Consider the following 24,059-nt stretch of genomic DNA (forward strand, 5'->3'; position numbering starts at 1 on the left):
TTCAGACACTTTGCATCACAGAAATACATTACATTTTAAAGAATATAATAGAATACCATTATTTTAAATTGTAATAATATTTCACAGTTTTGCTGTTTATGATGAGCTGAGACATTATTACAGAGGGTTTTTTTCACAGCCTACCTGACTGAAAGGCCTCATTAATATGCAAGTCATTTCAGGTCATTATTCTTTTGTCTTCTCAGGTGTAAATGGCCCATTATTCATGCAGATTCACGCCTCCACTCATACTGTGTTTCTTGACAAAAAGTGTCTTACAAAAACTAAATCAATATATTGTTTTATATGAAGGAGTAGGCAGCATAATTTTTACATAATTCTGAAGCAAAAACTCTAGTCTACAACCTCCAATACCCAAAAGTCTTGTGAACACAGATTTAATATACTTTTTTTGGCCTTATTTCAGTGACTTAAGTTTTTTGTTTTTTCAATAACCACGCATAAACATTATTCCTTCAAAAATACAAACATGTACATACATGTTCCTCACATATTATTGTAGCCTAGTTTGTGCTGAATACAGTGTAATGACACGTTTGTCATTTATATGTTTATGAACAACTGAAAAAAGCACAAATGTCAGGGCATGTCAAAACTTCTCCAAGCCCCAAATCAGCCTCAGACTCCAGAGGGTTAATGTGGAATCTGGGTCGGGGCAGACTATAATTTCTTTCAGTGGCCGTTAGGATCAGTTGATGTGGATGTATGTTTAGTCCAAATTTTCAGAAGAGACATGATTGCTTTATATGATAAACAGATTGAATTCAGGCTTATATTCTCATTCATCAACTCAGACATCAGCTGTGGTAAATGGAAGCTCAAGCTTGCTTGCTTGACGTGCAAGAACCAGTTCATTCTTGTGTGTTACTCAGCAAGTTTGAGCTTGTTTGTTCTTGTGTGTCAAGCAGGTTCGGTTGATCTTTTTATGTTTGCTGATCAATGTTTATATGTGAATAAAAGCCTATATTAAATCTGTTCATCATATAAAATAATCAAGTCTCTTCAGAAAATTTGGACTAAACCACTCAATTCATATAGATTATTTTTAAGATCCCTTTATGAACTTTTTGAAGCGTCAAAGTGTTAGTTGCGTAGCTGTCTATGGAGGGATAGAAAGCTCTCAGATTTCATCAAAAAGATCTTCATTTGTGTTCCGAAGATGAAATAATTCTTACAAGTTTGGAATGACATGAGGGTGACTAATTAATGACTTTGTGTGAACTGTTCCTTTAAATAAATATAAATGGAAAGTTAACAAGCATGCAGATCAAACAGATCTGCTCCAACTATGGACATATACTCATTTAGGTCCAGGAGATGAAAAAGGACCAAAAACTTAAAGGCCACTGAGTCTTACCCAACCTTTTGACTATTAGAACAACATAGCTATTCGTACTGTGCCGAGCTGTCCTCACCACCTAGATCAACAAATGCTTGGGCCTTCTCAGCAATGTCAAAGAAATGTTTAGATGAGTTGTGAGTCATAAGGCAAGCAGGAAAGAGCAACCCATATCAAACATTAGCCTCCTTGAGTCTTTTGCTCACAGTGTTGAAAGCCTTACGCTGCTTTCAGAACCGCAGAGGTGAAGTCCAGGAAGACAATTATGTGTGCTCCGTTGTACATCAAAGGCTAATACAGCCTTGCAAGACTCAGAATTTTCTCTTTATCTGGACAGTGAAGATGTCTGGCCACCATAGTCCAAGGACGAGTGTGCGTTTCCAATTGGGCCTGTATGATGGGCATAGTCAATCTTCAGAGGTTTTGTAAAGTTATTGTACATTACATATGCGTTAACGTGTTAATGCGTTAACGTTGACAGCCCTAATATATAATCTCATACTTTAAAAAAAAAAAAAAAAAAAAAAAAAAAAAACAATCGTTATGTTTGTGATGATTTCTGTCTTGCTGAGAGTGACTGCTTTCTCTGTTTATCTGCTGCAGTTCGGCAGTGCAGATCAGAAACTGGCTCTGGCAACTCGTATCCGTGGCCATGTGTTGCCGCTGGCTCTGCAGATGTATGGTTGTCGTGTGATCCAGAAAGCTCTGGAATCCATCTCATCCGACCAGCAGGTAATTGTAAGTTGCCTTTTGTTTACTTTACATATTACACAACAATGTTAAGGAATTGTTTGATTGTACTGTAACTTTCTAAAGTACAGTTTTTGGTAGCACTTAAAGCCTTTATGTATAATGCATTAAAAAAATATTTTTAATGCATTAATTATGCCTTGTAATGCACTTTATAACTGATTACGATTGTTCATGAGACCATACAATGCATTATAATACATTATAATAATTACCTATTAATTGTTTTGTTTATTTATTGTCCTTTATTTAACTAGAAAATAAACAGTCTGAGATTAAAACTACGAAAACTGTAATAAACACATCTTGATGTAATGCACCCAAATTACAATAAATCACTGTGTCATCAGCATAAAAATTAAAACTATCATTTCTAATGTTAAAGTCAAGATGATTATTAGAGATATATAAAGTAGAGGCCCCAGAACAGGAACATCCAGGTCATCTGTAAAGGTGCGGATGAGTGACCACCGTTCACACACATTGTGTCCTGTCCGTTAAAAAATTTTCAAGCCAGGATATGGTGTTTTTGGTTAATCCTATTCATTTGACTCTAGACGTCAATTAGCTAAAATCAACAGTTTCAAATATAAATCAACAAAAAGTGATGCATAATTATATCATTTGTCAAGTGCCTCAATGTCATTTAAGACCTTAATTCCAGCTGTAGTTAGCTGTTTTTTCCCAAAACCTGACAGATTCTTTGATTTTAAAATATTATGTTCAGCTAAATAAGTTGACAGTTGTTCACCTACTAAGAGTTTCAAAAACCTTTGACAGAATGCAAAGTTTATAAATCTGCCTATGGTTATCCATTTTCGTGAGATCTCCTTCTTTTAACAATGGAATAACATAGGCAGATTTCCAGACCTTTTGGAATTTCATTTAAACAAAGTGAAAGATTAAAAATGTCAAAGGAACTATAACCCTATAAAATCTGCAGCTAATTTTAAGAATAATGATTCTAATTGATCAGGGCCAGCTGATTTATTGTCATCCAATAATTTGAAAGCCTTTTTGAACCTGACAAATAGTAATATATAATTTTTTAAAACTAAAATTAAGATCCAATAAATGTCTTCCTATATTATCCAGGTCATCATTATGTATGAGAGTGTGTGTATGTATATAGTTTTAGGTGCCTGAAATAGATCCAACATTAACAAAGTGCTTATCTATATCAGATCTTTTATTTTATCTTTATCCAAGACTTTTATTGAGTTATCTATTATGTGTGAGGGTAGCTATGCAGCCTTTTTTGCTCCTTATAAGTAATCAGTATTTTTACTAAATTTCAGGGTCTTATTTAAATTGCAAGTTGTTTCATTTAAGACAGCGCCCCCTTGAACGGTGTCTAAAAACTTGGTCCATATATCAAGCACGCTTGCGTGTATTTGTATGAAACTCGTTACACATGTAGTACTCATCAGGCCTAACAACTTTCGTGCTCTTAAGTTATACGTCACCTCAACAGGAAGTCAGTTATTATGGGTTGTTTGGAAAACGCCTGCTCTGGAAATTGATATACTCCTCCTAGACGATTAAGCCAATCACCACCAAACTTGGTCAGCTTGAAGTCAAGACATTGAAGATGCTATTTTTCGAGCAGATTTTTGATATCTCGAATGGTTTGGCCATGGCGAGGCAACAAATTTATGGCGAGAAAAGGGAAAAAGGAAATGTGTTATAATGTTTGCATACATTGATTGATTTTTATGAAACTTCACCTGTGTGTTCGTTATAGGATGCTGATGACATGGATGTGACTCTTGTGAGTCAAAGTTATAGTGCCACCAATTGGCAGCAGGAAGTGTCACTTTCAAAATGCTTTGAGATCACCCTCTTTTTTTTTTACCCGTTTTGTTTCAAACTTCATCAGTGTAATGTCAATAAACAGCAGATATAGACCTGTAAAAAGAATCGTGATATCTCAAACACTGTTGCCATGGCAACTCATCAAATTAATTTTCATTTTGGATGCTTTTGAGATGCTTGGCATGCTTCAAATTGCATGAAACTCGATACAAACGTCAGATGTCAACCAGTAGACATGGGCAAAACCGTACAAACAGGTGGGGAGGAGGGCCTCTATAGCGCCATCTTTTGACAAAAGTGGGGGGATAGTTTAAACTACAGGCATCAAACTCGGTACACTCCGTTCCCATTAAGCTGGACAACTTTCTAATTTACAGTCATTAGCTCCGACCAACAGGAAGTCAGATATTTTGGTTTGAATGTGGATTTTACACACACACACACACACACACACACACACACACACACACACACAGACACAGACACAGACACAGACACACACACACACACACACACACACACACACACACACAGACACAGACACACAGACGTAGACTCTCTCTCTCTCTGTCCAACCCCCCTACCCCGTCCCTCCTCACTCCGCACACCTCACACCAGTCTGTGTCTGTGTGTATGTGTGTGTCACAGATAGAGAGAGGGAGAGAGAGAGAGAGAGAGTTTTACACCCTTGATCAGTTATTTCACCCTTTTATTGCAGACTCACTGTGCTTCAGAGTTTAGTGCCAACCCTAATCAAACACACCTGAAGCAGCTAATCAAGCCAGTGTAGTTGCCGGCCACTGACAACATAGTATTACATTATTAGTTTAATAATTAGGTTAATTAAAATATAAAAACACACTGCAAATGATAACTTCACACTAATTTGAAATTGAACTATGACACTATATCACTATGACACTATATCACACAGAACTAGTTTTCTAAATGTTGTTCGAGTTACAATTATTATTTTTACAATTAAAATTATTTTTAAAATTATTTATTGATATAATTCAAATTTATTAAAATAAAATCTTTAAGTAAATTTCACATGATTATAAAAGTGGCTGTTTAAAATAATCTTGCATAAGTGAGCAGAAAGATCTAGACATGTACCTTACTATTACCTGAGACTGACATTAAAATTGTCTTTAAAATTGCAGGTTCTGTGATTTGGCTCTATTAATTAATTTTTTTATTTTATTTTTTCATCTTATACCACACATACTAAAATCAAATGAAAACATGCTTTTGGTGCATAAGGTTGGTGTACAAACAACAGCTCAGGGAGGTCAAAAAACACATGAAGAGAAGTGTTAGGATTATACAACATCAGCAATCACAGACATTCGCATTAAGGCTGGATTAGATTTCTCAGAGCACAGTGGGGTTTGCACAAATAATAGTATATAATTTGCTCTAGAATTGGCTGTAGAATAGAGGTTGTCTGAGAAAAAACAGACATGGCAGATTAGGATTCTGCACTCATTTGAAATTGACTTATGACATTCTATGACATGAAAGTCATCTCAATTTAAACGATGTCATGGATGTGACTGTTGTGGTTTGTGAGCATAGGAGCACCAGCTGCTGCAGTAAATGTGGTGTGAATTTGACACAGTCCTTTTGTTTAACTGTTTTAAATGCCCATTGCCCGCTGTGCACAGTTGCACTGAAGCCACTGGGGTGGCGGTGCCTCCGGGCTTTGGCCCGTCATCACTGCTTGCAGCTATATTTATTTATTTATTTTTATTTTTTTCCGTCTTCCGGGGCTTTTGGGGGGCCTTAACGTGCTCAAAAACTCTTAAAAATTGGCACACACCTTGGAATCTGTAGCCATTAGGATGCCGCTGAGGCTGGGCCCGGGCGTGGCACGGGCTCGACATTGCCCCCTTGAATGTGATCCGAAAACTTGGCCCTATATCAAGCACGCTTGTACTCATTAGTTTGAAACTTGGTGCATATATACACTGCGTTCCAAATTATTATGCAAGAGACAAATCAGTAAGATTTCTGTACAATAAACATTCAGATTTTAGTTTTTCTAAGAACATGTTTGTTTGTTTATTTATCCATGTCTTTTTAGATAACTGTTATCAATCTCAGACAAAATAATTTGCCAGATCTATGGAAACCCTACTTAGAGGTTGTTCCACATTATTAAGCAAGTCACAGTTCTCATGCAATATGGGGAGGAAGAAAGATCTTTTTGAAGATGAAAAGCATGAAATTATGCAATGTTGTGCAAAAGGCATGAAAACAACTAATATTGTGTGAAACTGAATGGAGATTATCGAATTATCATAAGATTTGTGAGTGATTTAGAGCACAGCAAAACTTGGTCAGATAAAGGCTTATTGAGGAAAGTTCCTGTCAAAAAATATAATAGCATTAAAAGGGCAGCTATAAAAAAGCCAGTGTTGAGCAGCAAACAGGTATTTGAAGCTGCTGGTGTCTCTGGAGTCTCAAGAAGCTCTCCATGCAGGCTGGCAGTTGTGCGTAAAGATGCATTTCAGCCGCTCCAAACCAAACCTCACAAAGAGAAACATTTACAGTGGGTGTAGAAATACACGAAGACTCATTTTTAAATAGTTTTGTTCACTGACTAATGCCGTACTACAGTGGATGGTCTAAATGGATAGATTTCTGGATGGTTGGTGAATGGCCACCACGTTCCAACAAGACTGCGACGTCAGCAAGGAGCTGGTGGGTGATGATTTGGACTGGAATACTGGGAAGTGAGATGGAGGGTATTAACCCTCTGGAGTCTGAGGCTGATTTGGGGCCTGGAGAAGTTTTGACATGCCCTGACATTTGTGCTTTTTTCAGTTGTTCATAAACATATTAATGACACAAGTGTCATTACACTGTATTCAGCACAAACTAGGCTACCATAATATGTGAGGAACATGTGTGTACATGTTTGTGTTTTTGAAGGAATAACGTTTATGCGTGGTTACTGAAAAAACAAAAAACTTAAGTCACTGATATAAGGCCAATAAAAGTATATTAAATCTGTGTTCACAAGACTTTTGGGTATTGAAGGTTGTAGACTAGAGTTTTTGCTTCAAAATTATGTAAAAATTATGCTGACTACTCTTTCATTTATAACAATATACTGATTTAGTTTTTTTAAGACACTTTTTGCCAAGAAACACGGTATGCGAGGAGGCGTGAATCTCCATGAATAATGGCTCATTCTCACCTGTGAAGACAAAAGAATGGAATAGTAATGACCTGAAAAGACTTGCATATTAATGAGGCATTTCAGTCAGGTAGGCTGTGAAAAAAAACTTCTGTGATGTCTCAAGCTCATCATGGTATATGAAACATACAGAAAAATTTTATTACAATATAAAATAATGGTTTTATATTATACTTTAAAATATAATGTATTTCTGTGATGCAAAGAGTCTGAATATAGGCTTTTAGTTTAAAAGCATGCACATTTGGAGAAATATAGGATTCTCATATGTTTATGTCAATTTTCTATACAGAGGAGTTATTTTTTATTTAATATTCATTGTTATCTCTATGAGCGCTGGTGTTTGCAATTCATACTGCAGCCGGAGGGCGCTCTGTGCATTTTAGTCCACAAATTCACCTAAGAAGAAGACGATATTCCATGAATGGTGTTTACCAATTCATACTACAGCCGGAGGGCGCTAAAGAAACAAAAACTCACTTAAAACTTATCAATAGAAGAAAACAAACAGGAATTTACTGAATGTCTTCCAGAGATCGCTAACCATGGCTTTTTCATCCAGATAAACAATTTTCAAGGCAATAAATACACGATTGAGATGATGAATGCATGTGTTGTCTCTGAATTTGCCTGTGAATAGCGCTGGCTCCGTGGGTGTGGCCGCATTAGTGGGTAATGAGCTGAATCACGGACTTCTGACATGGCTCTCTTTTCATACAGATTACATAAACACAGAATGTTTGTTTTCGATTTGACTTGCACGATTTAAAACCTGACATTTCAACGTTTTGTTAGACATAAGTATGAATTTTTTGTGATTAGTATTCACTAAGTTACAGTTCATTTTCTGAGAACTATCAGATTGGACTTCGTTCAGAGGGAGATGAGAGATCACGCATCATGTTAGTTTTCTTTATTTTACAAAAAGCACAACATTTTGTTTTTACTCTGAGTGTATACAAATAAAAGGAGATATTCTATAGTTTCAATTGATGTATTACTTATGTTTCTATGACAAAAAATGACAGAGTATTTTAAGTCTGTTTTGCTGCAATGTGAAAAAAAACCTGCAAAACGCGCCGGCGCGTTTTTAGACCTCAGAGTGTTAAAATGACTTTTGCAAGATATGTGGAGCTCATAACTGGCCATTTTCTGCTATGGTTTAAAAAGGAGGATAGTGCATAGTACAATGCACTATTGTACAATGCACTATGCACTATCCCATGCTGCAAAAAAACACCACAGCAATAAAACTGTTTGAAAATGTATTTGTACACCCACTGTAAATGTTTCTCTTTGTTAGGTTTGGTTAGTGGTGTCTAAAATGCATCTTTACGCACAACTGCCAGCCTGCATGGTGAGGCTCTCAAGACTCCAGAGGCATCAGCAGCTTCAAATACCTGTTTGCTGCTCAACACTGGCTTTTTTATAGCTGCCCTTTTAATACAATTAAATTTTTTGACAGGACTTTCATTAATAAGCCTTTATCTGACCGAGTTCTGCTGTGCTCTAAATCACTCACAAATCTTAAGATAATTCGATAATCTCCATTCAGTTTCACACAATATTAGTTGTTTTCATGCCTTTTGCACATCATTGCACCATTTCATGCTTTTCATCTTCTGAAAGATCTTTCTTCCTCCACATATTGCATGAGAACTGTGACTTGCTTAATAATGTGGAACAACCTCTAAGTAGGGTTTCCATAGATCTGGCAAATTATTTTGTCTGAGATTGATACCAGTTATCTAAAAAGACATGGATAAATAAACAAACATTTTCTTAGAAAAACTAAAATCTGAATGTTTATTGTACTAAAATCTTACTGATATGTCAATTGCATAATAATTTGGAACGCAGTGTAGACCTCATCGGGCCAAACAACTTATAGTTAAGTTATACGCCAGCTCAACAGGAAGTCAGTTATTATGGGTTGTTTGAAAAAAGCATGCTCAGGAATTTGATATACTTCTCCTAGGTGATTAATCTGATCACCACCAAACTTGGTCAGCATGAAGTCAAGACTTTGAGGATGTAAAATTGCCGGCGGATTTTTGATATCTCGAATGGTTTGGCCGTGGCGAGGCAATGAATTTATGGCGAGAAAAGGGAAACACGAAATGTGTTATAACATCTGCATACATTGATAGATTTTTATGAATCTTTGGCTGTGTTTGTTGTTCAAGCCTGATCACATGGATGTGACTATTGTGAGTCAAAATTATAGCGCCACCAACTGGCAGCAGGAAGTGCCACTTTCAGAATTCTTTGAGATCACCCTCTTATTTTTACCCAATTTGCTTCAAACTTCATCAGACTAATTTCAAGACACAATGAATGTAGACCTTTGAAAAGAATTGTGATTACTCGAACACTGTTGCCATGGCAACACATCAAACTTTACAATTCATTTTGGACTGTTTTGATACTGTTAACATGCTTCAAATAGCATGAAACTCCATAAATATGTCAGAGATATCAACCAGTAGACATGGGCAAAACCGTAGAAGCGGGTGGCGAGGAGGGGCTCTATAGTGCCACCTTTTGACAAAAGTGGGGGGGGGGGGGGTAGTTTTAACTACAGTCACCAAACTCGGTACACATATTGTTCTCATTAAACCGGACAACTTTCTATTTTACAGTCATTAGCTCCGACCAACAGAAGGTCAGCTATTTTGGTTTGAATGTGGATTTTTTTGAATAAACAGGCTCTGAATTTTAAACTACTACTTCTAGGGGGTTTATTCGATTCAGACCAAACATTTTTTACCATGGTGCTAAGACATTGAAGATGTTAAATTGCAAACGGATAACAGATGAATGGTGTTGCCATGGTGATAGACTGAACTAATGTCAAAAAAGGGAAACGGAATGACTAATATTTTCTATAAAAAAACACTATACACAGTTAATTTATATATAGAATAATACATATGTTTGAAATAAACACATTTTATTATTTTTTTCAATTCAAAAAGTATGTGTAAGTTAAAAAAATAGGCAGATTAATTATATCTGATTGAAAAATAGATACGTCATACTTAGAGTAACAACTAGAGGGCAGCATATACATATTTTTAAACATTGTTGGATAAATCTAGCAATAGAGCAATAGGTTTAGATAGACACAGCAATGAATTCTTTTTTATTTTATACTGTATGTGCAGATATATTTAAGCATTTATCAAAAACTACTTTCTGTCACAATTTAGATGTTATTTTTTTGTTTAAAATGATCTTCTCAGTCTGTCTCTGGCTGCGTCCGAAAACCTAGGTAGCTGTCTTGCTGCCTCGCTGCCTTATAAGAGAATGACTTGTACGGCAGCGTTTGTGCACGAAGGCACCTCATGAAACTGATTTCAGACAGACTTCTGAGGCAGCTTAACAGTTTAATGATCTATAGCAAAACAAATAAAAACAATAAAAACAAACAAAACTAAATAAATTAATTACTACAGTAGTAATTTCTCGATAGAAATTATATCAAAATTGAAATATGTTGGTGATTTATACAGCAAACTGAGCAGCAAACGCAACTTTCGGACGCCATCTTTATTTTTCTAGCTCAACTGTCACAGAATGGAAAGCACAGGATTGTGGGATATCAAAGGCAGCTAAGGATACATCTATGCTTTCTTTAAAAATCGATCTGAGGAAGGCATCTCATGAGACAGGAAGTGAAGCTAACAATGGATTTGGACGTGCCTTGATGCCTTCCTACCTTGAAATGTGTCCTCAGAAGGCAGCATTTTCCAGTTTTCGGACGCAGCCTCTGTCTCTTCCTCTCTCCTTCCCCTCCCCCTTGCACCCTCAGGTTCACTTGGGTGTGTGTGTGTGTGTGTGTGTGTGTGTGTGTGTGTGTGTGTGTCTCAATCTCTCTCTCTGTGTGTGTGTGTGTGTGTGTGTGTGTGTGTGTGTGTGTGTGTGTGTGTGTGTGTGTGTGTGTGTGTGTGTGTTAGAGTCTTGCAGTTCAACCCTTACAGTCCTTTTGACTGCATTGTAGGATAAGAAATTTCTTAGGCCTTCTCTTCTATAAATTTGTATAACAAAATAAAGGCATAAAACCAGTTAATTTGTAGTGCACTGACTATATAGTTTTATATAATTAGTTTAATAATTTTATTAATAGTAATGTAAAAGACATTAAGTTAAATTCAATCTGAACATTTTTACCTGCTAATGATAACTGTTAGTTAGTAATTAGTATTTAGTTAGTATTATTGAATTGCCACTTGTTTGCCACCTGATGTCACCTGTTGGAGTTTGGGTTTCTTGCCGCTGTCGCCTTTGGCTTGCTTAGTTGGGGACACTTGACATTTGACTTGACATTTCATAATCAACAGTGCTTTGATCTGCCTGCATTCACACTATTCTTTAAGAGCTGCTGTGCAGCCAAAATTATGTACCAGTTATCAATGTAAAGCTGCTTTGACACAATCTACATTGTAAAAAGTGCTATATAAATAAAGGTGACTTGACATGAATGTATATATTAAGAGATTATCAAAGACTAATTTATGCCACAGTATAAATTTTATTCTTATTGTTTAAAAAGATATTAAATCATCTACAACTACATCTCACTTTGCACCTCTCTCTCTTTCTCCTTCTCTCTGTGTGTGTGTGTGTGTGTGTGTGTGTGTGTGTGTGTGTGTGTGTGTGTGTGTGCCATGTTAAGTGTGTGTGTGTTTGGGGGGTATGTTGTAATGGTTTAGAAAAAAAAAAAAAAAAAAAAATATATATATATATATATATATTATATATATATATATATATATATATATATATATATATATAAACTTAAAATAAATACTGGACTGAGATTTACACTGGATTTAGACTTACAAAATTTTGAGCTGCAAAAGATAACTGCACTCATTTCAAAGTGACCTGTGACGTCCTATGACATGAAATTCATCTAAATTTAAATGATCTCATGGATCTAGCTGTTGTGGTTCACAGTTAAAGGTGCACCAGCGGACTCCAGTATATGCAGCATATTCAAATGACTTTGACATATTCCTTTTACATTCACCCAGTTTAAATACATATTGCCCTCCGTGCACAGTTGTCCTGAAGCCACCGGGGCGGCGGTGCCACCGGGCTTGTGCCCGCCATCGCTGCTTGCAGCTATATTTCCTTTTTTTCTTCCTTTTTTCAGAGGTGCATGTTTATTCATAATAGTAGTGAGCCCTTCATGAAAAAACTTCGTTACACACACACACACACACACACACACACACACACACACACACACACACACACACACACACACACACACACAAGGGCTAAATGTCTTTATTGAAAGTTTGCTGATTATTATTCTGTTTTAATAATGATAAAAATAATAATAATAATATGTATTATTCACGTCCTTATTTTCTTCTTCTTCTTCTTCTTCTTTTTATTATTATTATTATTATTATTATTATTATTATTATTATTATTATTAAATCCGTAGCTTTTTTCTATTTAAAATGTACAAAATTTATATAATGAGCGACAACATTATGAATCCATTTTCCAAAACGTGTTTTTGTTTTATCCTGAATCACTATGGTACACCTATAATAAGTGTTTATATTGGGACTATTTCAGACTGGTTTGAGTCGGCAAAGTATGATGCCTGCAAATTTGTTTATTCACCGCTAGAGCTCCAAAAGTTACAGACTGCAGCTTTCATATATAATTAAAAAGCATGTGACTGAAAGCCAAATAACAGATTTGATTTGACTGAACAGTGGCAGGGCTTAATTTATGCCAGAACAAGCTGGATCCAGAACCTCATTTGGGGGAAATCCCTCTCATATAACACCAAAAGTGGTCCATGCCGTGTTTTGTGTTTTTTGACACATAAGCAACATATAAAGCAGTGGCTGTCAAACCTTTTTTTAAAGAGCGACCAAGCCAAGCATAAGAATACTAAAATATATAATATACATACAGAACAAGTAGCTATAAACAAGCCAAAACGCCAAAAATACATTTGAAGCGAAACTGAAAGTAAAAACCGCTGTTCTCACGCAGCCTACCGCTCTTGTTCGGCAATAATTCAAATGTTTCCATATTAGCAATGTATTTGGATGCTGAACTATTAATTATTATGTAAACAAGGATTTGTACTTCACTCCTGTTTCCATATCGACAAAAAAAAATCCTCTTCACACAAGCAAAAATGTGCTTGGCAGGACCAAGCACATATAGGATACTACAGAGTATTTAAAATGAGCAGTGTAATTTTTTTATATGTTTGGCTGACTGTTTTATTTTGATGATGAACAGGCTGTGACGTCAAGTTTGCAGTGCTAGACTATGTTGTGTGCGCACGAGAGGCACCGGCGCGATCACTTCAACTGTTTCCTTATACCAGCAGAAACAACTTAAATACTCTGTAATTTACAGATATGAGTAAGCAGCATATGCTACTATTTGTCGTTTTTTTCTTTCGCTTTGTTAATCAGTTAAGTCAAATATATTATATATACTATGATTGTATGAAAACAAATTTTGTTATTTTAATTTTATTTTTGACATAGGCTAACTTACACAAACTGTATGATTCTTGTCAACTCAGTTTTAAATTTCGTAACACAGGGTTTGAAAACCTGTGATATAAAGAATACATATAAACTTCAATGTTTTATATAACCTATAAACTTCAATGACGATGTTTTCTTAAGCGTGCAAGTCTCATGCTTCGCATTATATAGCCTATTGAAGGGAACTTGTGATGGAGACTTCAGAGAGAACTATTTGTTTTGTTGGACATCGTTTTATTAAAATGCTGTGAGGAGACGCAGAAGAACTGATGAAATACGGATGGTTAAACACTGGCAGCCTCCACATGAACGTGCACAAAATGAGTTTAAACATCTGATTTCTATGTCGAGGGCTGTGTTTGTCAGACTTTGTTGGGCCTAATGCATAATGCCATGTTGTTTTACCCACAAATGGTCACTATGAGTATGCCAATAAATTGTTTCCATCACCTTAACGTGCATTTGAACTAATGCAAAACTCAAGATAATCTGCATCTGCATATTGAATTTCTTTGATCATTCTGACATTATTATGGCTATTATATTATGTATGGAAAAAATAGAAATGCAGGATTTGTTGTGACACCTTATAAACCGAAAGAATAAGGAATGGCATAAATCAATTTAATTAAAACCTAAAAATGTAAATGAATAAATCATTTTAAAATGGACAAATGAGTAGACATGTAAAATTGTTGTGCAATACTTGTTTTATGTTAAATGTTTGATTATTCATGTAAAATGTAAAAATGTTAAATAAAATAGACATAAATTAATAAATAGTAGGCCTATATTAAAAATAAATAGACATATGACACTGTGTATTCACATGTTTAAAACATAGTTTAATAAAGCCAGCATTTAAACATATATTGACATTTTTTTTTTCTTTATCCATTTGAAAATAGTTAAATATGCTATTATAAAGTCATAGGGGCAACAAATCAACTTCCGATTCTCTCCCATGCCACTCAAAGTAGATAAGTCGACAGTAAAAACTACCGTATATGGTCATTAAAGCGGTAATGTTTGCACTTAGGTTTTATTACGCATTTAGGAGAGTATTGCAAGAAGCTGCTTACATTAATCTTACTTTTGAAAAAAATAAATAAATACAATCATGATTTTTCATGAAAAATTGTTATAATTATAGGCCTAAATACCTTGTGGTATCAGCTTGTTTTCATCAATGGTATAATTAATTAATTTTAAATTTATTTGGTTTGTCATGATTAATTTGTTCATAATCAATAAAATAAAATCAACTCTTCTAACAAGAATAAACACATATGAACAATAAGAAATTATTATTGTAGCCTATTATTAATTATTTTGAACTATCTTGAAACTATCCAAGCAGCGTTTCGTGCTCAGATGTGACGGCGGAATTAATACTTTATCTAAATGTGATTACAGAATATACAGTGGCAAGAAAAAGTATGTGAACCACTTGCAGAATCTGTGAAAACGTGAGTAATTTTAATAAAATAAGAGAGATCATACAAAATGCATGTTATTTTTTATTTAGCCCCTTTACGTTCAAGGATCGGCGACGGCCTCACGTGTGACATTGTTTACATTGATCGCTTGTTTACAATACATTTTATCAAGTAAAATGATCAAGTTGAGTGAAATTTATCAAGTTGTGTGAAAGATACAAGAATGCTGATTCAATCTGTACAAGCATTATACAATCAAGATAACTTTATAGTAGTTTTTTGTTATTCTGTATGACCGTGAACAATTTCCTAAGACAACAAAAGGGAGGGGGCGTCCTTACCTTTTTGTGTCGTGGAACTGTAATGTTTGGCAGTATAATGGTGACATTGACGTTTTTTCCATGGGAAGAGTCCAGTACACGATTTCCATAGTAAATATTTGTCCAAAAGCATGCAACCTGGTATAAAAATCGATTTAACTTCTATTGTTTACATCCTGTAAGCGCTATTCACGGGTGCGCTGTCATGTTTATTCGACGAACTGTCCACATCTAGCGATTTATTCAATGAAATATAACTTATCACTGTATTTAGTAGAGTGTCTGTAAATGAATGAGAACAGCCCAGAAGATGTCCGATGAAAACTGGACACATATACATGTATAAAAAAAAAAGTGGACAGGCGCTTTCAGTGACGTGTGATTACGTACAGGCAAACATAAGTGGGAAAAAAAGTAAAAATACAGCAATGGCAAACTATTGTGTTGTCATGTAACGTTAGCCTATGCAATAACGATTATGTGTTGATTTGCATAATCTCGCGAGTAATAAATTGTTGTTTAGTGTGCGTAACAATTTGCTTCCAGGAAAAATAGCGCACGCCTGCTGGCGTGACGCAAATATAAGGGACACACCTGCTGGCCACTAGCACTCGCACTGCTAGCATTCGCCAGCCATGGATCAGCGTCGTGCACAGAAGTTGTTTTCTCCTGCTGCTGCATTGGAAGAACTTATGCGAAGCAGTGATGAAGAAAATGTGGATTATTCGGAGGAGAGTGCTGTATCTAGCGTCTTGATTGCAGTCTTGGTCATTAGCTGCTGGTGTAAATGTTCAATAAGGGTAACAATAGAGTGGGTATGATGGTAAATTGCTTTGTGTAAATGATCCTTTGCATTTGAATAGAAAAATTGTAAACTGATGTAAATCTGCCATCAGGGCAACAACAGTTGCTGTATGTAAATGATCCTTGGAATTTGAATATAACATTTACGATTGTGTAAATGTGCCATCAGGGCAACAACAGGGTGGTATGGCTGTATATTGCTGTATGTAAATGATCCTTGGATTGCATTTTTCTAAACTTTTAAGAGGAAAAAAAATATACCAGGTATAGTATATAAATTGTGCTTTGTCATATTGGAATGATAAAATGTATGGAAATTATCAAATAGACGACTTATACTTCACAGTAAAAGGTGGTTACCAGATGTCCCTTTGGCATCTCCGAGTGGCCTTTTTGGAAAGGTACCTAGACATGCACTGAAATAAATGGTTGTAAAAAATTCATTTTTGCTTTTATCACCTTCAAATTTTAAACATATATTGATTAGACATATGGCTTTAGTTTGCTTATGTTTCCAGGCCCCTATGAATCTGCCTTTTGCATTTTTCATTTTCATAAACAATTATGGAAAAAAAAATATATCCATTGTGTTTGAGCTTTTTTATCTCTCTATTAGTAATTGCTAGAGTAATTTTGAGTCTTTCATAATAAACTGTCAAGTGTCAGCTTTCAAATGATACCTTGGTTTTGTGTGTAGTCCGGAGGACTTGTTAGCAGCAACCATTTTATTTTGGGTATGTCATTTTTCACTACCTGGCCAAAAGTGGGGGTGACTGGTAAGGGGTTAATACTGCCCTGAGTAAGATATTTTACATAAAAGATGTTGCATTTAGTTCATGAAACAAAACAAAAAAATTGCTGAATTTATTAAAATGGCCCCATTCAAAAGTTTGTGAACCATTGATTCTCAATACTGTGTTTGGTTACCTGGATGATCCACGACTGTTTTTTTTGTTTTGCAATGGTTGTTCATGAGTCCCTTGTTTTTTCTGAGCAGTTAAACTGAGCTCTGTTCTTCAGAAAAATCCTCCAGGTCTTGCAGAAATTTGTTTTCAAGCATTTTTTGCATATTTGAACCCTTTCCAGCAGTGACTGAATGATTTTGAGGTCCGTCTTTTCACAGTGAGGGCAGTTGAGGGACTCAAACTCAACTATTAAAAAAGGTTCAAACATTCACTGATGCAACATGAGGAAACACGATGCATTAAGAGCTGGGGGATGAAAACTTTTTAATTCAAATATCAAGGTAAATTGTACTTTTTTTTTTTTTCTGGGAAACATGCAAGTATCTTCTGTTGCTTCCGAAGGGCTGTACTAAATGAAAAACAATGATATTTGAATAAAATAAGAAAAATTGTGACATCTTCATCCTGTTCAAAAGTTTTCACCCCCCGACTCTTAATGCATTTTGTTTCCTTCTGGAGCATCAGTCAATGTTTGAAACTTTTTAATAGTTGAGTTTGAGTCCCTCAATTGTCCTCAGTGTGAAAAGACAGATCTCAAATCATACAGTCACCACTGGAAAGGGTTCAAATATGCAAAAATGCTTGGAAACTGAAGAATCTGCAGGACCTGGAGGATTTTTCTGAAGAACAGAGCTCAGTTTAACTGCTCAGAACAAACAAGGGACTCAAGAACAACCATCACAAAACAAAAAAACAGTCATGGATCATCCAGGTAACCACACACAGTATTGAGAACCAATGGTTCACATACTTATGAATGGGGTTATTTTAATAAATTCAGCTATTGTTTTGTCTTGTGAACTAAATGTAAACATCTTTTATGTAAAATATCTTACTCAGGACTAAGGGTGTCACGATTTCGATTTTAAATCGAAATCGACTGAAATTAAGTCATAATCTCGAACTTCGAATTAAAAAATGGAATCGTCGATGCTGCCACGCCCCCATGTCACGTCCGGTTGCTTGCCAAGAGGAAAAAAACACATGTGTTGAAGTGCTGCGAGTCAACCTCCTCTAACAGCCACTCAAAAGATAGCATGGCAACTGCAGATGCAGGAGACCCATCGACAGAACTCGAACCCCCTTCTCTTTCACTGAATTCGCTGGTGTGGAAGTATTTTGGATTTCCAGTGCGTTATGTTGACAAAGTTCGCGTTGTCATCAAACAACAGTTTGCAAAGTATGCTATGTGCGTGTACCATACGATTTTGCCGTCTTGTAAACATGTGCACGCGGCAGATGATGTCAAACACAAAGCTCACCTCATTCGTGAGCAGCAATGGATAACACGAGGCTTTTATTTATTTATTTTTATTTATTTATGTATTTACGTTTATATGAAAATGTTGTACACTTCCCCATGTTAACAAACTTTCAAGACTATCAAGTTTATAAATGACCAACTTATCAAAACAAATTTATAGCTGTCTTTGTAAAGAAATTCTCACTATGCATCTTCGAGCCGCTGCTGTGATGCTGTACAAACACTTCCAGTGTGAATACTCGTAGGCGTTAGGAGTATTCATAGCCGCAGACATGCGAACCTTATTCGGTGGTGGAAAACTCCGGTTTTAGGCATTTAATTAGCATGCTAGAACCACGCTACGAAATCCCAAGTAGAACACATCTCACAGCTACGGTGATTATATTGCATAAAAGTCTAGTCTGAAAAATGGCATAGCAACCTGTGCTTTAAAAAAAATAAATGTAAAAATCGAGAATCAAATCGAACCGTGACCTTAGCATCGAAAATGTAATCGAATCGAGGATTTGGAGAATCATGACACCCCTACTCAGGAGAGTACTAAATAAAAAATAACATGCATTTTGTATGATCCCTCATATTTTATTAAAATTATTCACATTTTCACAGATTCTGCAAGTGGTTCACATACTTTTTCTTGCCACTGTATTTAAATTATCCATCAAATTGTCATTTTCTCCTTACAGTCTTACGAGTTAACAATAATGCCTGACCAATAAATTACATGGTGAACAAAGAAAACATTTTGGCATTAGGCATTGGCATTATGTAAAAGAAAAAAAAAATGTAAAAGTTTTACCTTATAAATATAATTTAGTTTAGGCCTAATTAATTTTAAAATTCGTCACCGGAGTGAATGGGAACATGATTTATTGAAAATATTTGAAAATATAAGTAATTCTTACGTCAAAACTTTTTTTAATGGTTTGTCAACTTTCTATTCCTCCGCTGCGTGGTTCTAGTCAGCACTGGATTCTAGCCACCACCGGATTCAGCGCTTTAGCGCTGGTCTGTGACTGAAAAAAAATCGATGCAAAAAAGAAAAAACGATACATAGCTTACATGTCACATTAAACTGGCAGATTTTATAATGTTGTAGGCAATTCTTTTGCAAGTAATTACAAGTTTAATCTTGTCTTGCCTGGATCTTTGGTGTAACCTCGTTAACGCCCCCCAAGAACACCTGAATGCCCCCCTTTCAAAAATCTTGCTTCCAACGCCCCCCGTTGTTCTCTGAACGCCCCCTGGGGGGGCAGTATCGCCCCCGTTTAGAAACACTAAACTAAAGCATTACTATTGCTGCTGCTAACAAACATGCAGACTATGAAACTACTGCTGTGCCATCTTGGATTAACAACACTATTTTTTGGATTGTTACACATTTAGAAAATACAATGCATTAAAACACATGACAAACAACCGATTTCAGAACAAGGAATCTGAAAATATTATAATGCATTTTAACTTGCAGTTGCAGTTATTTATGAAAAGATATAATGCAATATAATGTACATTGTAATTTATGCAATAATTATGCATTATAAAAGGCTTTAAGTAAAGTGTTACCATTTTTTAATGTATTTAAGCCTACATGTATTAAAACAAGATGTTTAAATTCCTTTTTCTTGTGTCAGAGTGACATCGTACGGGAGTTGGATGGCCATGTGCTGAAGTGTGTGAAGGATCAGAACGGAAATCATGTGGTGCAGAAATGTATTGAGTGTGTCCAACCCCAAGCTCTTCAGTTCATCATTGATGCCTTCCAGGGCCAGGTATCTCCACAGACACTCATGTTTGTTATAAAGCCCAGAAATGGGATTTACACACATGGTCGTGGTAGACCAAATATTGATGAATATTATTGCATTTCTATTAAGTTACTTTAATAACCTTTGTAGTCTAAGGTAGTCTGTTAAGAATGTGCTAATTGATTTTGATTTTGATAAGATTTTGCTATCATGTTTATACTATGGTGAATTTTTTTTTTTTTTTTGGCTATATAATATTTCAGTAGGCAGGACTGCTCTACATTATTTACAGATGGGGCCTGTTGCTTAAACTAATACTAGTATTAATACTAGTAGTACTAGTTTTACAGGTTAGTAATATAATTTAAGAAATAACTTTTAAGTCAGTTGCATAACTGAATTAAAATAGATTAGTCTCTAATTTGAGAATGTAAGGGTAAGACTGATTATCACTTATCTAACTGCTAGTTTGTCAGACTAGTTCTTAGGACACAGACTAATGCAAAAATGCAGTGACTAAATGCAGATTGTCCTAAAATAAGTAAAGATGAGGATTATCTTAGTATGAAATTAGTTCTACATAAGGTTCTAGATAGTTGTTTACATTTGTTATGGATTAGAGATGTTAATTTACACAAATTCCCATGATTGTTCGTTGTTTAAATTAACGATCAATTAATCGATTAATCGTTAGCCTTAATACTGCAATATGCATCTACTGCAGTGGCTTGTAGCCAACACTATGACAGGGTGTGCAAATGCTGCTCAAAACGGCATGTTCCTCACCAAATGAATGGGTTTTTAGACTAAATAAGAGTAGTGGGATTGTAAAATGAGTCAATGTGATTGATCATTTAATTAAATTAGGCCTACTTATTTAATAATCAAATGTAATTGGATGTGCTCTTCTGTAACAACATGCTGAAACAGCAACTAAACCCAAAGAATTCACAATGTTTTATTACAATATTGTTCTCTTTATAATGTTATGTAATATGACAACAATCATAGTTATGTCATGCATTGCTGTTTGAGCTGCATGTACTGAAGATAACCAGTTTGCACAAGCAAACTTATAGTCATGAAGGTGTAACTCTAACCTCTTAACGTAAAATAATCCCAAACATAACTCCGGCCTGCTCACTTTATTTTTTCTCTTGTCTGCTTTACATGTTTCGTGGTTGAGCAAAACGCGTGTACATGACCTTGCTTGATCGACGATCGATAAGTTTTATCGATTAAATTATTATCGACTGCTGATCGATCGTTGAATAATCACTAGCATCCCTAGAATGAATAATCTTTTCTTTTTATTTTGATGTAAAATCCCAAATAAAATTTAAATAAAAAGGGAATTCTCATACTTTGCCAAAAGATCTTTCCCCCTTCACTAGTTAAGAAAATCACTAATATTGTTGCAGATGTGATCAATAATGTAATGTTCTTTTATTGACCAACGCATGCACCAGGATGTGTCAGTGTTTTATGTCCTTTTTTGGTATGTAGGTGTTTGTTTTGTCCACTCATCCATATGGCTGTCGGGTGATCCAGCGTATCCTGGAGCACTGTACCCAGGAGCAGACTCTGCCCATCCTGGAAGAACTCCACCAGCACTCTGAGCAGCTGGGACAGGTATGACTTCCCAAACCTGACATCCAAAAAGGAAACTCTGGTCTCTGTGTACCACTCTTACAGTAGTTATGTTCTTATTGTGTGGCCTCTTTTCATCTTTCAAAAAATAATTCCAGTAGAAAATGGCAAAATTTAAGTCATTGACTTTGTTCCAAAGTAAGCTGCCTACATGGCAGCTGTCTTCTAAAGGGCTGTTTACAAAGATGTTTTTGCATTCCACTGCACTTCTTTTCTATTGCTTTTCTTCATAAACAGATGCTAGATAGACTTGTATGATTGTTGCATTTGCATCTCACACCTTTTGCATCATCTAGTGCAAGACACAGCATTCTAAACATGTAGCTCTCAAGTTAAAAGTTAGACTTTAAAAAAAAAAAAAAAAATCTTTAGACATTTTTTTCATTCCTCTGCCCTGCGTCTTGCAATTTCAACACAAAAACATTGTGCGAATGGCCCCTTTATTGCCTCCTAACCTGTGAATGATTAGAAATTGTCTTAATGGACAACAATGCTTACTCAAATGCATGAGACTCAACTAATGCTCAGTTGATTCCAGTGCAGTATGATGTTAGCATGTTGCTAAGCTCTGCTGAGTCTCTGTCAGTTCTATTTTCCTTTTGAGAGGTTGGAGAGAGATATCAAAACTCATTTTTAAATGACATTTTTAAATGGCCAGTAGCTTTTAGTTTATTAACTGTTATTAACTATTATTTACTATTATATGGTGGCAAGTGGTATGGGGGAGGGACTTTTTCATTCTAGAATGAGTTTAATTGGACAAAAATTTGGATAAGCCTTTGAGTGCAGAATTAGTCAATATTTTGAAAGATTTTATTTTTAAATGTGTCTATCTGCTCAGAATTTGTCAAAGTTCTTTAACAAGTAAAACTAAACACTCACAAATATTGAATGAAATAGTCGACTCTTCTGGGATTGTGTTATGCCTTATTGAATAAATGCAATTCTTAAATGTAGTCAAAATCAGGTAACTTAAAAGCCAGTATAACTTTTCTGCCTAGTCTTTGGAACAATATGTGCCTATGGTGCCTAAAAATGTAATCTCATTATACACATGGTTTGCTCTGAGGTGTGCCATTTTTGACCTTTTGAAGATGACCCCCCATTACAGCAATTATGTTTTGAGATCGGTCACTTTATAGACAAGTATACTGTTGTTCAGTGTACATTCTGTGTGAATGGAAAGGAGGCCATGCAATGAGAAGAGCTCAGGGTTGTGATACTTTTTGGGGTAAGGTGGACTTGCAATACATTTTCTGCATGACCTGTTTGTTCATTTTATACCTTTTGCCTACTTTGATGTAGCATTCAGTTTCTGTGAAGGATGTTCTTATGTCCAGTTAGATGTGCTGATGGATTTTGATGATGCAAAACATTACCCACCCCTTGCTCCCCTCACTTATTTTATCTAGAAGTATCAAGGCGTTTCATTGGAGATGACCCCCAAAACATATTATACAGTGTCCAGCGATGCACTGTTCAAGGTCAGAGTCACGCGCCTTCCTCCCACTCACAAGAACCTCCTGGCATCTCCTCGTCTGCCTCCTAACCAGCCTGTGTCTAACACCTAGATGCTTATTCTCCAGTTGCTATTTGCTCTGCAGGGTTCCTTTCACTCACACTTTTCCTTACACAACTTTCTTCCTTTCTGGCTGCCACCTGCCCTGTCTGCCTAAAATCCAATCCTGATACTATTTAGGCCATATTTATTATAAAGACCAGTTTGTTTGATGCGAACAAGGCTGTGATATGGAAGTATACTGGTGGCACAATACCAACATTTTAATGGTCTACCAATACCAGTAGAATTACATGATACTCTGTTACCAATACCAATAACAATTTCGATACCAATTTCGATTTCCAAAAACATTTTTGAACATAATTTTTTTTAACTTTATTTTATTAAACTCTTTTAAAAAAAAGTTATTATTGCGTACAATAAGTACTATAAGCACTATAAGTAATATATATACATTAAAACATGTAGCATTTGAATATTTATAAATGACGTAAACATTGCTTTCTCTCTCTTTATTCCTTTATACGACCTTTCAACCCATAGGGCTGGAGCCTATCCCAGTTTCTTAGGCTAGAGGCAGGGGAAAGCACCCTGGACAGATGGCCAGTCTATTACAGGGCTCTCACACACAATTTTTGACTGTCCAATTCACCTAACCTGCATGTCTTTGGACTA

The 24,059-nt window shown here is 35.6% G+C and overlaps 1 protein-coding gene across 4 annotated transcripts in view; it reads left to right on the plus strand.

The window, feature by feature from the left end:
- The window catches only part of pum2 (pumilio RNA-binding family member 2), a 113,404-nt gene that overhangs the window by 84,410 nt on the left and 4,935 nt on the right, over window positions 1-24,059 (plus strand). Inside the window, exons 17-20 of one of the 4 annotated variants that reach the window (XM_048206270.1) lie at window positions 1,964-2,098; window positions 20,099-20,236; window positions 21,719-21,844; window positions 23,275-23,346. In XM_048206270.1, coding sequence (XP_048062227.1) covers window positions 1,964-2,098; window positions 20,099-20,236; window positions 21,719-21,844; window positions 23,275-23,346 — 471 coding nt within the window. The remainder of the gene's footprint in view (window positions 1-1,963; window positions 2,099-20,098; window positions 20,237-21,718; window positions 21,845-23,274; window positions 23,347-24,059) is intronic. The other 3 variants (XM_048206271.1, XM_048206272.1, XM_048206273.1) reach the window with 3 other exon arrangements.

Source organism: Megalobrama amblycephala, linkage group LG11 (assembly GCF_018812025.1).
Source record: "Megalobrama amblycephala isolate DHTTF-2021 linkage group LG11, ASM1881202v1, whole genome shotgun sequence".
In the NCBI taxonomy this organism is placed as follows: Eukaryota; Metazoa; Chordata; class Actinopteri; order Cypriniformes; family Xenocyprididae; genus Megalobrama; species Megalobrama amblycephala.